We start from the raw sequence: 15,644 nt of genomic DNA, 5'->3' as shown, positions 1-15,644 counted from the left end.
ATCCAATCCACCAAGCAACTCAAAACGAGAGTGAATACCAACAGAAGAATATAGGGGATTTTGGCAAATATTTTTGGGCCGCTACCCACACGTTTAGCTGTGTTGCTCATTCCACGAATGCATGATCCTTACAAGTTGTACCTCATTGTAAAGGTGACTAATCAGGCTTTCCAACGATATACAATACAATACCAATTGGTATTACTAAAGGGGAGGAATAATCAACAAAAAAAGCGTTTCCGAACTTTTTTTGAGGGGTTTATATACATTATATCCAAAAACAGCTTCACAAATTACAGGTTGTGGCTTTGATTACGGTACAGTATGTATTCCATGATCACTGGGGGGAACACAGTTCACAACTTTATTGCACACTATTCAGTATATATAAAAAATAAGACTCAATGCAAAATAAATCATACTATACAAATTGTACAAATAAATTACAGAAATAAATTACAGTTACAAATTCAAAATACTGTTGACTGTTATTAACCCCCATACAGCAGTAAACGTTACAAATTAGTTTTCAGTGTTGAAGTACAAAAGACACAAACATTATTATTTACAAAATAACACCAGTAATCACCCTTTAACAAAGGCAGTGTTGCAGTGCTTTCATCACATAGAAGTACATTATTGTAAAAAATAAAAAGAGACAAAAGAAATAGGCACAACCTACACATGAACATGTATTCAATGGGGTAGTGGTGGTCTAGTGGATAGTGAGTTGGACTGGTGATCAGAAGGTGAGTTCAAATCCCACCTGAAACCACACCACCACTAGTGTGCCCTTGAGTAAAGCACTTAGCCCTCAGTTACTCCAGGGGGAATGTCCCTGTAATTCGTAATTGTAAATCGCTTTGGATTAAAAGCGTCTGCTAAATGGCAAATTCTATTCAAATCCATTGAATAATAATACATTATACAATAATCATTCGGTTTCTCCATTTCCAAATTCAAAATATTTCAGAATTGTGTTGGGTGAATTTGTTCAGGGTCAGATCCTAGGTAGAGGGTAGTTTTGGCCTAATATCTTACAGTATATACAATGCCCTGTGTAAGTAATGGGCTAATGAATCATTTTTCCTTCTTGCTCCAAACTAAACAATGTTTTGGCAACCCTACGGTTGTGGTTTCAGATTGTTCAGCCTAACAAAGGCTTTCTTGACATTCATTGACACCTCTTTGGTCCTCATGTTGACAGACACCAATAGCAAACTCCAAAGGCAAACTCAAAGCCTATAATCAATACTAGACATTGACAGCTCTCTGCTCTCTATGCCTGCACAAATGATGTGACGGAACACACCTGACTTAACAGAAACACCCGTCAAGCCAATTGTCCCATTACTTTTGGGTGCCCTAAAATAGGGGTACTATGCATAAAAAGTATTGTAATTTCTGAATGGTGAAACCAATATGCACACTATCAAATAGTAGATTCTCTACTTACCTCAATGTAATTGTTCGAATTGGTTAAAATCCAAAGATGCTTCACTGTCCCATTACTTACACAGGGCAATGTATTTTAAGAATAGCATTACCAAATACACACATTTGGTTGACATGGGTGTTGCTGCCTTACAATCCAAAACTGTCACGACTCCAGTGTTAATAAACTGTCACGACTCCAGTGTTAATAAACTGTCACTACTCCAGTGTTAATAAACTGTCACGACTCCAGTGTTAATAAATGCGGTTCATGCAAAGTACTCGTCTCAGCTTACTGAAGATGGGCCAATGACATGTTGCTCATTTACCCATCATGCACCCCTGTTCTACCCCGCCGGTCTGGCAGTAATCCATCATGTTAGGGCGATGCTCATTAGCTAGGAGTGTCAAATGTCCTCCCAGCATTTAGCTGTTGGTCCCGCATCTCCCTAGTGACCTCACAGTCAGTCATTGAGGTAGAGCTGGGATGAAAGCATTTCGCAAGCTTTCCCCTCTGTGTGAGCAGGCTGTTCCCCCGCTCCTGTGCTAAAAGAGGTCGGGGCGGTGAACCTAAATCACCTCGGTGTTCAGCGTTTTCTTCTCCAGTTCTGGAGCCGTGGGTGTGTGCAGAAAGCTGATTTTGCACTCCTGCTCGACAGTGACTAAGTGGCTCTGCGGCGGCGGGCATCGCTGCTGTCGCCCGGGGTGCAGACGAGAGGCGGGGTCGCAGTGGTAGCGGGCACAGCGGTCCTGCCAGTGGCCCCTCAGCACCAGCCCGGCGGTGAGCGCCACCACGGCCAGCGTCATGCCCCCCAGGACCAGCAGGACGATGAGCTGCACCTCGGACAAGCCGCTCGCGCTTCCCGGGGTCACCACTTCCTTCACCGAGATCTTCAGCAGCCTGTCCCCGCCGCCACTGCTCCGGTTCCCGGAGGACAGCTGGTCCGTTCTGGCCGGGGTCACTCTGCCCCCTCCCCCTCCCCCTCCTCCTCCTCCTCCCCCAGCCCAGCCATGGGAGCTCCTGATGGGTGCGTGGGCCTCCGGGCCGCCCTTCCCCCACAGGGGCGCTACTTCACCTTCACAGGTCCGGCCCGTGAACCCCGGCAGGCAGAGGCAGTGGAAGGTGCCGGCGCGGTCCAGGCAGCGCCCTCCGTTGAGGCACGGCCGGCTGGCGCAGTCGTCCAGGTTGACGGTGCAGAAGCGGCCGGCAAAGCCGTCGGGGCAGAGGCAGGAGAAGCGGTTGACGGCGTCCAGGCAGGTGGCCCCGTTGGCGCAGGGGAGCATCAAGCAGTCGTCTAGGTCGCTCTCGCAGCGCGGCCCGGTGAAGCCCGCCAGGCAGCGGCAGGACGCCTCGGAGGCGTAGCCCCCCTGGTCCTCGCACAGCCCTCCGTTCTTACACAGAGACCTGACGGACGAAAGCAAAGGATGGTAAATAAATGGTAAATGGACTGTCTTATACAGCGCCTTATTCCAAAGCGCTTTACAACGGTCTCTCATTCACCCGTTCACACACACATTCACACACCGATGGCGGCAAGCTAACATGCAAGGTGCCGGGCCGCTCATTGGGAGCAATTTGGGGTTCAGTGTCTTGCCCAAGGACACCTCGTCATGTGGCCAGCCGGGGTTCGAACCGCCAATGTGCCGACCTTGCGATCATTAGACACCGGCTCGACCTCCTGCGCCACAGCCACCCCACATGATGCAAAGCATCATCACTGTTAACCCCGGGGGGGGGGATGTGTTATAGTATAATACAGCCTGTTCATACGGGGTGTGAGCCTTAAACTGAAATCCCTAGTGCGTAAGGGGGCTTACTCTGTGATACTCACTCAATCAATCACGCATTGATTTGCCACCTTAAGACTTAATCGACACGTTAGCTATGTTTTGGCCAGTGTGGTTTCCCTGGAAACCGATTAGCCAGTGATTTGGGGGCACTCCAGGGGAGCGGTAGAGACCTGGCTACAGTGTGTTAGCATAAAGGCCACTCATTGGCCTGGGAATGAGATCATTCAATCACATGATTGCTCTCCAGTAGATACAAATTGACCAGGCTGCTCCCTGGCCTCTGCCAGTGTGTGTGACGGCCATCAGGTGACCAGCTGGGACACTGAGTTAAAGTACTCACATGCACACACACACACACACACACACACACACACACACTCACCTAGCAAGCTTTCCTACAAGAGATATGCTACTATATTCTTCTACTATCACACACACACAGAGACAGTTAGCTTCCTCTACAATGGTTGACAATTTGATGTGATTTGTTTCAGTGCAGACCTATCCTTTTTTCATTTTTGGGGGGGGGGGGGGGTTTAGGGCAGTATTTATCACAGTAGAGATTGACAGGAAGGATGGGTGAGGGAGAGGAGGGAGGACATGCAGGATAGGTCAATGGCCGGTGTAAGAGCCAAATATGGTCCTGTCATATGTGTGGTAATTCACTGTGTGGGCATGGGGTGGCGCTGTCACAATACCTGAGGCAGGTCTTTATAAGGTAGTACAATTGTTGTTATCGTCAGGTGTTGACCCCGGAAGGGCAAATAGGTTTGACCGCAATGGCGCTGAGTTTGTTGTTGTTATCGTTTTTATACCAGTGATTAAGCCAAATGGAATGTGGCACATTCGTACGCAATAAAGGTTTTTTGTGCAGCAAACCAATGACTACGGATCGTGTATAACCAACAGAACACATCAAACTAGAACGCACGGCGCGTCAACCAGAGTCCGCGGGTTAGCATCTCAGTAGCACAGTATTAGACTGTGCTCCTTTAACAGCCGGAATCGAACCAGGGACCCTGCGATTACGTGGCATGCGCTTTAGTGAGTCTTTAGTGAGCTACGCCATCCACGAAACCATTAGATTAATTTTCAGGAATTGATTAAATCGATAAATTATGTCAATATCACAATGACTGCGTTCACATGCACACCATAAGCCGGTATTAAGCGGCTTATGCTCAATAATCCGATTGGGCAAGTGTTCAATAATCCGATTGGGCAAGTGTCATGTAAACGCGTACCGAATCCGCTTATGGCCAAATAAGCCGATTAAGATCCCTGGCTTACGCCTGTCCGAATCCGATTATTGTGACTTATAAACACACCGTAAGCGGTTTGACTCTTATTGGAGTATTCCGTTACGTCTGCGCATGCTCGATTCTACTCGCTCACTTTCCGATATGTTGACGTGAAAACATGGCTTGCGGCAAATTCGTGGCTCAAATCGCTTAGTGTCTTCTGGCCTTTACAACAAATGTTCATTCAAAAAGAGCTGAAATCTTTAAATCATAACCATTCCACGCGGGGAAACAATCAAATCATATTTGCCTACCTTAAACGGAGCTACACAATGTGGAATTGAATACATGGATAATGTTATTGTAATCCAAAGTGTCTGTTAGTTCTCTTTCAAAAGCGTTGTGTTGTTCAGGCGTCCAGTCAAGATTGATGATCTCAGGTTTAATTTAGTGCTTTGCACTGCTGCAGTCTGGGCATGTTAACACTTTTGCTGAGGTTAGCATGCAGGCTAGCATGACAGGTTGTCGACGCTGTGGTCATTTCTCCTTCAGTCATACGATACTCGCCTGGTCTTAAGACAAGGTCCTGTCTTCAGCTCACAGTTCCTCCCATGGAAGCCTTCTGGACAGATGCAGGAGTATTCCCCTGAGTCATTGGTGAAACAAGTCGCTCCGTTCTGGCAAGGCTCCTCTTTTGCACACACGTGGATATCTGAGATGAAAGACAGAGGCAGGTGAGTGTTGAATGACTACTGCATTCGCAGCTCGTTCAGTGAACCAGATTAGAAGGATCTGATGAACAGTGTGATGAGAATGTACATCACCTTTGTCGCAGAAGCGCCCCGCCCATCCCGGTTGGCAGGTGCACTGCCAGGGTTGGTGACACGACCCGTGTACACAGCCTGGCATCCTCACACACACGTCACACTGCTGCCCCTCCCAACCTGGGTCACACCTGGAAGAACATGCCAGTTAGATTATCTCAGTGTAGCCCCCCCCAAAGCCTCAGGAAATAATAGATCCTATGAACGCCCCCCAATGGCATTTTCTAGCAATGTGCCAATCTCATCTCCACAATGAACACAGGAGGGTGCCCAAACGTAACAAAACAATCGCTTCTTATAACATAAATGTACATTATGCTACATAGACTGTAGCTTTATTCAAATATGACAGATCTACATACATGCAGACATCATATTTACCTGCAGACTTCGTTTTCATCGCATCGGCCGTTGGTCACGTTGCATGTGCAGTTTGGAGCTAAAATATAATAGAAACACTTCAGTTTAGATCAGATATATATATGCCTGTGATTATTCAATAATTATTGATTATTACTTAATGCTTTGATTAGATCCGGTTGTTATCCATTGAATAGATTAATTTGCTTTGTAATCTGCAATATGTATTTTGGTTGTTTGTAGTTTCTGCTGTAAACATTGACCCCCCTCGCTTAATTTCTGCAGCTGGCCACAAACAACCACTTCTATTTCATTCTTTATAAAACTCAATGTAGATCATGTCAGTTCTGATCACTGGTGTAGTCCCAGGCATGGTTTTAAGTACCTATCGTACACCAAAATCCAGGATACTTCCTCTTGCAATTTGCTCTTCACAATGCCTTGCCATCTACCACCACCAACACTGTGGCTGAGGATGTCATGTATGCTGGTTGTTCAACGGTTATAATGATTAAGTGTTGTTGTCAGAATGAGCCTGGCTGAATGACAGCTGTTGGAATACAAACGGAGGGGATTTCAGGGCTCCGACGGGACGTTAAGGGCACGATGACCTCTGACCCTACGGTAGTATGCAGCACGTTATTTTTTCTGAGTGGGGCAGTCCCACTCATATTTTTCATTTTTATTGACAGTTACAGTGAAGATTTAGACAGGAAGGATGGGTGAGAGAGAGAGGAGGGATGACATGCAGGATATGTCCCCGGCCGGAATCGAACCGGGGACCCTGCGGTTACATGGTCAGCGCCTAACCCGCTACGCCACCTAAGCGCCCCTGGAATCTTATATAATGGCGGCTGTGGCGCAGGAGGAAGAGCCGAGGTCTAATGATCATAAGGTCGGCAAAGCGGCCGTTTGAACCTCGGCTTGGTCACATGTTGCTGGTCACATGCTGGTCGAGGTGTCCTTGGGCAAGACACTGAACCCCAAATTGCTCCTAATGAGCGGGCCGGCCACTGGCTTGATAGCTTGCTGCCATTGGTGTGTGAGTGTGTGTGTGAGTGAATGGGTGAACGAGAGGCCGTTGTAAAGCGCGTTGCAATAAGGCGCTATATAAGTCAGTCTATATAAGTCAGTCTATATAAGTCAGTCTATATAAGTCATCTATATAAGTCAGTCTATATAAGTCAGTCCATATAAGTCAGTCTATATAAGTCATCTATATAAGTCAGTCTATATAAGTCAGTCTATATAAGTCATCTATATAAGTCAGTCCATATAAGTCAGTCTATATAAGTCAGTCTATATAAGTCAGTCTATATAAGTCATCTATATAAGTCAGTCTATATAAGTCAGTCTATATAAGTCAGTCCATATAAGTCAGTCTATATAAGTCATCTATATAAGTTAGTCTATATAAGTCAGTCCATATAAGTCAGTCCATATAAGTCAGTCTATATAAGTCAGTCCATATAAGTCATCTATATAAGTCAGTCTATATAAATCAGTCTATATAAGTTAGTCTATATAAGTCAGTCTATATAAGTCATCTATATAAGTCAGTCTATATAAGTCATCTATATAAGTCAGTCTATATAAGTCATCTATATAAGTCAGTCTATATAAGTCAGTCTATATAATGAATGGTCTTTATTGTCATTAATATAGTACAGGTACCATACAACGAAATTTAGGAGCGGGGGCTCGCCTGGTGCTAGGAAAAAAATACTAAAAACAAGTATAAATAAAGGCTATATACACTATCCACTATACTATACTACTATACTATACAAATAAAACACTGTGCTGTACTCTATGCTATGCTATAAATATCCTAACATTTCCTATCTCTGAACCTTCTGTACACGAGGGTTGTTATTGCACATAGTATTATTGCACATTCATTTAAAGTGTCGCAGTTTGCAGGTTTGAAATGTTCACAGTTGTATTTCAGTATTGCACTTGATTACAATCTAGTAGCTGCCATCAAATTGTCTAGATTGTCCAGGGCCTAGAACCTAGGTCTTTGCTGTGTTCAGGGCCTGAATGGCCCTAGGGTAGAAGCTGAGCTTCAGTCTATTTGTCCTTGCGGACATGGTCCTGAACCGCCTGCCTGAGGGCAGCCGAACAAAGTGTTCGTTCCCAGGGTGGGATGGGTCTCTGGAGATCTTGGAGGCCTTCCTGAGGCAGCGTGTGTTGTACAGCTCTTCCAGAGAGGGGAGGGGGGCGCCGATGATCTTCTGGGCCGATCTCACGACTCTCTGTAGCGCTTTCCTCTCTGTGCAGCTGGAGAACCACACGCAGATGCAGTAGGTGAGGATGCTCTCCACTGTGCAGCGGTAGAAGGTCACAAGCAGCTCCTGTCTGAGGTGGTATTTCCTGAGGACTCTCAGGAAGTAGAGCCGCTGTTGTGCCTTCTTGATGATGGCTGCTGTGTTGGTCTTCCAGGACAGGTCATCCTGTATGTGCACCCCCAGGAATCGGAGAGTTGAGACTCTCTCCACGCTCCCTCCATCGACGAGCAGGGGCTGGACCTCAGATTTTTTCCTCCTGAAGTCCACGATGATTTCCTGGGTCTTTGACTGGTTCAGCAGCAGGTTGTTAACCTTGCACAGCTTGCCCAGCTGCTCTACCTCATCCCTGTACGCCGCCTCGCCCCCCCCCCGAGATGCAGCCCACCACGGTGGTGTCGTCTGCAAACTTTATGATGGAGTTGCTGGGGTGGACGGGGGTGAAGTCGTAGGTGTAGAGGTTGTAGAGGATGGGGCTTAGCACGCAGCCCTGGGGGGACCCAGTGCTGAGTCTGAGGGCTGTGGAGGTGTGGGAGCCCACCCGCACCCTCTGGGGGCGGTCAGACAGGAAGTCCTTGATCCATGCACAGATGGAGTGTGATAGTCCCAGGTCTAGTAGTTTGGTCACTAGCCTGTTTGGAAGGATAGTGTTGAAGGCAGAGCTGAAGTCCACAAAGAGCAGTCTCGCGTAGCTGTTCCCCCTCTCCAGGTGGGATAGAGTGGAGTGGAGAGTCGTCGCGATGGCGTCCTCTGTGGACCTGTGGGCTCTGTAAGCGAACTGGTATGGATCCAGGTTGGGCGGGAGGCGTGTGACTATGTGGGCCCGGACCAGTTTCTCGAAGCACTTCATGATGATTGGTGTGAGTGCCACCGGGCGGTAGTCGTTTAGGCAGCTCACCGTGCTTTTCTTCGGGACTGGGATGATTGTTGAGGTTTTCAGGCAGGGTGGGATGGTGGCCTGGGACAGGGACTGGTTGAAGATGTTGGTGAAAACCCCGGCCAGCTGGTCGGCGCAGTCCCTCAGCACCCGTCCCAGGACGCCATCCGGCCCTGAGGCTTTTCTGGGGTCCACCGCCTTCAGCACACGTCTCACTTCATGCTCTGTGAGGGTGAGGCTGCTGAGAGCTGGAGAGAGTGGTGTTTGTGTTGTGGTTACCTCCGTTCGCCCCTCGTCGAACCGGGCGTAGAAGGAGTTCAGCTCTTCCGCCAGCAGGGGGTCGTCCTCAGCGGCTGTGAGCCTGTTGGCTCTGAAGTTTGTCATGTGCTGAACCCCCTGCCACCGCCGCCTGGAGTCGTTGCTCAGGAAGCATTCCTCAATCTTCTCTCTGTGGTCTGCCTTGGCCTCCCGGATGCCACGGTTTAGGTTAGCCCTGGTGGTGCTGTACAGCAGTCATCCATGGCTTCGTGTTGGGGTAGACCCGGACACGTTTGTCCACGGTGGCTGAGTTGGTGCAGTTCACTATGTGGTTCAGAACCGACGACGTGAACTGTTCCAGGTCCTCATGGTCATATTCCTGCCATGAGGTGTCATTCAGGCAGATCTGCAGTGGAGCGGACCCTGCTGGCCAGGTTCTGACAGTCTTAGTGGTGATGGGGGCACTTTTCCTCATGGGAGTGTAGGCTGGGATCAGGAGGATGGACACGTGGTCGTTGTCCATAAGTCATCTATATAAGTCAGTCTATATAAGTCAGTCTATATAAGTCAGTCCATTTACCATTTATTTAATAATCAGACCCTTTGATCTCACTTGGGGTTTTGGTATGACTGTATCTCGGTCTGTATGTCGGTTTTATGAAGGTACCCATGGCTGCGCTGCCGACTTTCAGTGAAAAGGGGCGAGAAGTTTCGATTTGCGAGTTTGGCAAGGAGTTTGTTTTGAAGGGATTGTGAATTTGCGGTGATTCATCGGTTATTGTCTTCTTTTGTTCAGGCGTACGAGTGCAGTTGGCTGGCCTCTGGCATACCTGTGTACTGTCTGTACTTGGCAGTGTCAACACTGGGGGGATTGCCAGGTAGAGTGTGTGTGCCGTGGCGATGAGCACGAGGCCAGCGCGTGCAGTGGGAGGAGAGGAATGCTGTACAGTCATGTATCCACCCGCTCAAACTCTGCCCAAACACTGCTGGAATTCACAATCACTCCTTGTCTCTCCCCCCACAGTACAGTAGAGCACAACCTCTCATCTCAGAGAATGCACTAACAGAGGGACATTCACATGTGCTTGTATCAGCTCTCTATCTTATCATAAACTAATACGAATGTAGGACTTGGTTTACTTAGGACATCTCATCTCCTACAAATGGACTTCCTGTGCCATTGGATTTAAATGTATTTTAGGTATACTTCCAAAAAATATACTTGAGATTAACATGCTATTAATTGTAATCAAATATACTTATTGTAAGTATATTTTCATTTTGTATTTTTTTCATTTGTATTTCCAAAAGTTTCTTTAACGTTAAAATGTTATTTTCAATTCACTATATCTCTTGAAAGTATTTTTGTATTTATGTATTTAACCAGACAGGTAACCCGACCAAGGGCATCTCAGTAAAACAAAAAAAAAACACGAGATAGTTCTGTTGAAAGAAAACAAGCATGGAGCAGCATGGAGCAGCATGTCACAGCGAGAACATCTTATGCTGGGTTAAGCAGTTCTTTTCAGCAGGGTTAGAATGTCCATTTGAAAATCAAGAAAGCACATGGTGACAACAATGCAATTAATTCAATACATCTATTTTTACTTTAGAAGAATATCACTTTAAACTTGATATATATCTTGGTCATCTTGGGCCATGAGTTGCTGAATATTCAGAAAAATATATTTCATGTAATAATAGACCCTCATTTTCGGTGGGGGATACATAAACATACATATTGCAACAATGAAAACACAATAAAAGCAATAACAATAACAATAATAAAAACACATTTCAACAAGGATCAATCAAGGCAGGTGCAAATAGATACGTATGGTCCATAGTCATTGCCTTGAATTGACCAATAGATGGGAGAGAGTCTATTTTAAAAGTGCTTTGTAGCAGGTTCCAGCAGTGTGGAGCAGCAAATAAAAAGGCAGTCTTTCCACGTTCTGTACGCAGGGGACCTTTAGAGTAAGCCAGGTATTTGATTGGGTGAGGTAAGGGCCAAGGTTCTGACTTAACAGTGAAGAAATGTACGGTGGCAAATTCCCAAGAAGCGCCTTATAAATAAACAGATACCAATGCCTCTAAGCATGTTACATACAAGACCATGGTTGGTGAGTGTTGTAGTTAGCACCCATGACAATCAATGATCAATTATGTGTATTAAGTTGCTAACCATAAGTGTAAATAATTAGGAGCATATTTAGGACCCAGACAAGGTGAGCCATTCAGCCCTGTGGACAGGACAAGTCAGGAGCCTCTGGGCCTCCTCGCCTGGCAGCTGACCTGCTGGGAGAGTTACAGAGTTGCCATGGTTACATGTCATGTCCCCCTCAACCTCAATGGGACTTCATGCACTAATAACGGTGGAATATGAAAAGTAATATAAAAAAGATGTACTGTAAATATCAGTTGATAGGATCGAATTGTCTGGGGCTGCATTAGGCATACATCCCTGCGTATCCATCTGATTCTCATCATGGGCTCTGAAACTAACCCCAATTATTTAATGACCATAACCTGACAATCACAGCCATCTTGTACCATCTTGGAAACAATATTATGTGTTGTGTTTATGTGAATCAGAGCTGCAAAGATTTGCACATTCACCGCCAAATTCAACCATAGCACAGGCAGATACGTTGCGGAGATACAATAACGTTTTTTACTGGGGGCACGGTCAGGGGGGTATTGCCTCCTGATGTCCCCCCCCTTGCAGCCGGCCCTGTGTGTACTGTCATTTGCTTGAATTGGAATGGCAGGCATTTTTCTCTCTACACTTGGCCTGCAGTAAGCTTTGTGGCCGTGGGAACATAGTGGACCTTAAACAATGCTCGGCTTTCCCCTCGCCATCAGCCCAACAGCTGAGAAGTTCTAACTGTTATCTGAGAATGGTGAAGCCGTCCAGAAAACAACAACATAAACCGTAATCTCTTAAATACAGACAGCTGGGGAAGCCAGGGATTAACTCATGTATTCTAAACAGAGAAACTGTAAAAAAAGCCCACAGACAAAGAGTTGTTATAGCTGTTATAGTTTCAGAGACCTAATTTATGTTTAAATCTGCGCTCTATTAGACGCATGTTTAGTTGAATGTAGCAGGCAGGCAGGTGTGACATGGCACAATTTGCCTGGTCTCTGCAGTGTGCTGGAATAGCAGTGAAGATCTCATTTGATTGTAAAGATTTACCGCCTCAGGTTTTGTTGGGTAGAACATGTATACATTTGCTGAAGTGCAGAGCTCTCCAAGTTGGCACTCTCCCTAGCGGTAAGGCTACATACAGTAGATGCCTCTTATTCCAACATGTTTCATTGCATGGTATATGATATAGGACATATAATATGGTAATACAGTATATTAGAGTAGATTTCAAAGCCAGCAGGGCTTGGTGGAAGGGTGCTCTCTGGCAGTGAGACACAGATTGAGTTGAGGGGATGAAACCAGCCTGCGGTCTGAGTCGGACCCCATTGAGCATCTCAGGGGGAGGGACAGGGATAGATGGATGGGAGCCAGAGGCAGGGGCAGCCAGGCTACACACACACACACACACACACACAGTCAGTATCATGTCCACGGGTCCACAGGGAGAGAACGAGCATGGTACACAGCCGTCTGATGACCACAAGAGTGTGGATAGACCGATGAGCCTCTCAGAAGCCCGGGCATGGACAGCTGTCTGTACGGCCAGCCAGAGAGCCCCGCGCCAGGGAGGCCTGCCTGCCCAGTCCCAGTCTCTTTGCTAGGCTGTGTTTGCCAGTGCCCTCCAGTTCTGGTCTGGAACCAGAAAGGCCCACAAGCTCCAGTTCTAGACCCCAGGGTGCACAACCATCAATGGGCTTTGCATCCTGGGTCCAGGACTCATTAGTCTCACTAAATCAGAGACTCTCCTTTTGAGATTCTGGGATCCAAGATGAAGAAGGTCTTTTTTAATATACAGTATTACAGTAAAACTGCTCGAGCACAGAATACAGTAGTTATGACGACGTGTGGCAATTGTAGATTTACGCCCCATTAAAATTCCTGGTCATTAATCTTATTTCCGATTTGCAATCTACTGGGTTATTTTTACCGTCACTTGTTTACAGGACAAATATTCCGAGCGCAACCAGTGCCAGGGAGTACAGTAGAGTATAAACAAAGACATCTGTGTCCACAGTATTAGGTCATCCTTGGGCTGTACTATGCTGTGCATGTACGATATGTAACCAGGCCTTGAACTACGCCCTTGTCGCTAGCTTATGTATCACCATGATAATAATGGAAATAATGACTGACTGGACCACCAACTGTTAAACAACAATGTATTTTGTTTGGAGTGGTGTTCTTTAAGTGCCTGGTGATTGGTCGTTTAATCAAGAGGACAGGTGCTGCCGTCTTCCCCCGGCCCTCCCCTTAGGGGATGTGGACACCTACCGCTCCTGGGAGGAGGGGGTGCCTGGAGGGGACGTCACTCACCGGCCACTCTAAGTCTCTCCGTATTAAAACCAGAGGCAGCTAAATTTACTTTGGCCATGAAACCCTATCCCCTCCCCCCCTCCTCCTCCTCTGCCCACGCAGGCAGCACTCTGGTGGTGCCAGTTATACACGCAGGCTTTGGGTTTCCTCCATTTTGATCCCCAGACTGGCCGCGTGCCTGGCGCCCGCCCACGCGCCGAGGAGTGTGGGTGCCGCGCACGCGCGCGTGTGTGTGTGTGTCTAAAGTCCAGAACGGGGGGGAGGAAGGTGGGGTGAGATGGGGTGGGTCGAGAGGGGCCTACCAGCAGTCTTGAAGGAGCTGAGGGAGCCGTAACCAGATCCCAACGAAATTAAGGATCATTCAATTTCGGTATCTACTCAGCTGCTTGCGGCGTTAGAAAAATATTTAGCCAGCAACGTGTGAGCGAGGATCTGCAGTCTTATCCCCTTGGCTCTGACGCTCATGGCAGGACCCAAAGACACAGCCGAGGTCAGGGAAGGCTGCTTGACCCTGTATTATCCTAAAGCAAACACCCTGGGTTCTGCTGTATCAGAGAGGGGATTACTGTCACGCACAGGTCAGACACCTGTCCACGGACACACGTGTCACCCCCCCCCCCCGACATACTAGCACCACATCACGGTCCCCCCTTTCACCCCCAAGGGTCCCTGTAGAAATTAATCACATTCCTTAACCAGAGAGGAATTTCACAGCTGACTTCACAAGAGAGAGAGAAGGAGGGGGTTAGGGTTATTGTGATGTTGTGCTCCATATTGAGGACTATGGTTATTTGGTTTCGATTCAAAGCTTTGATACATTTTCAAATGAAGAAAGTTTGAGACGTTTGAAGTTAATAAAAAGGCACTTAATTAAAAGGCAGTTGAATGTGGTCCAGTGGTCTAGCACCATGGCCTACTGTCCACACATATGCCCATGTTGGTATGGGTTCGGTCCATGCCCTGCTGACGTACCCACTCCTCCTTACTTTCCTGTCTCTCTCCATCCGATAAAGAAAACATAATAGAAATTCTAGAATTGAAATTCTATTGATATTTTGCTGTCAACATTTTCTATCCACATATTCATTCATTGTAGGTTCCAAATAATCAGGTGATGTGATTTTTGAGTATCCAATGGGATGGGTTTTAGTTGTGGATTTCATTTTACAGCCCCAACCAATAGACAGTCAGCTAATATCTTACCTTGACCCTGGCAGTGGGGGATGAGTAGCAGGTCACAGCTCCACAGCAGCAGCAACGTGACTGAGTCTCTCAGAAGCATGGTGGCGACGGAAAGATCTGAAACGCAGCAGAGAAGATTCCACCTCAGACCTTTTAGAGGTTCAACCTTGTGCCTGGTGGACACAGGACTCGAATGGTTTGCGGGAGATCTATCTTGGGCGGCGACATAAATCTTTAGCATAAGGTAAACACGGGTATGGCCACAAAGGGGGTCTGGGTAGGTTACAGTACGGGGCCGTGAGACATTCCACCTTCTCCGTGCCTGCAGGGTCATTACATCTTAGCTCATAATTCTTATTCCGCTGTCATCGTTTTGATAAAGGACACTTAACCAGGTGTCTCAGCGATAAATCACACGGGACGTGATGGAATTCCAAGACAAGCCTTTGGTCACCTACATCTGCTGATGCATACATAGAAACATGGCCAGGCCAGATCTGTTTACTGGTCTGAAGTATTACTCAGCTCTGTGGCAGACAGTAGTCTCAGCTCAGAGGAGAGACCGGGTGTGCTTCCTCGGTCCACCTGTTGGAAAGGACCCGAGCCCTTTTTACACTCCCTCAAAGATCAAACAGAGCGAAACCTGATCACCTCAACGGGTAACACACACTCACTCAATAATTTAGGCAGCAGTGTGAATCTTTTATACTGGACATTTCCAACAAGACCGCATCATTCCAGCACCTCTGGGCCATAATACAGACTGTTTAACGACAGTTAATCTGTGTAACGACATTAACTTATCTGTGTAACGACATTAATTCTCTTTAGTAACGGTACAGACAGTTATCTTTGTAACGACATTAATTCTCTTTAGTAATGATACAGACTGTTATCTGTGTAACAACATTAATTATCTTTAGT

At 46.8% G+C, this 15,644-nt stretch overlaps 1 protein-coding gene across 1 annotated transcript; it reads right to left on the bottom strand.

Annotated features, from left to right (window-relative positions):
• Positions 1–2,004: 2,004 nt before the first annotated feature.
• Positions 2,005–14,820, bottom strand: dlk2 (delta-like 2 homolog; the record flags this gene model as incomplete). Its single annotated transcript, XM_080544929.1, has 5 exons — positions 2,005–2,839; positions 5,025–5,178; positions 5,291–5,421; positions 5,672–5,729; positions 14,742–14,820. 5 exons carry the CDS (start codon positions 14,818–14,820, stop codon positions 2,005–2,007), a joined length of 1,257 nt encoding a protein of 418 aa, XP_080401055.1.
• Between the last annotated feature and the right edge of the window lie 824 nt (positions 14,821–15,644).

The sequence above is a fragment of the Nansenia antarctica genome, assembly GCF_963989245.1.
Source record: "Nansenia antarctica genome assembly, chromosome: 1".
Taxonomy (NCBI): Eukaryota; Metazoa; Chordata; class Actinopteri; order Argentiniformes; family Microstomatidae; genus Nansenia; species Nansenia antarctica.
Note: the sequence above shows the minus strand (reverse complement) of the source record. Positions and strands in the feature narration are given on the sequence as shown.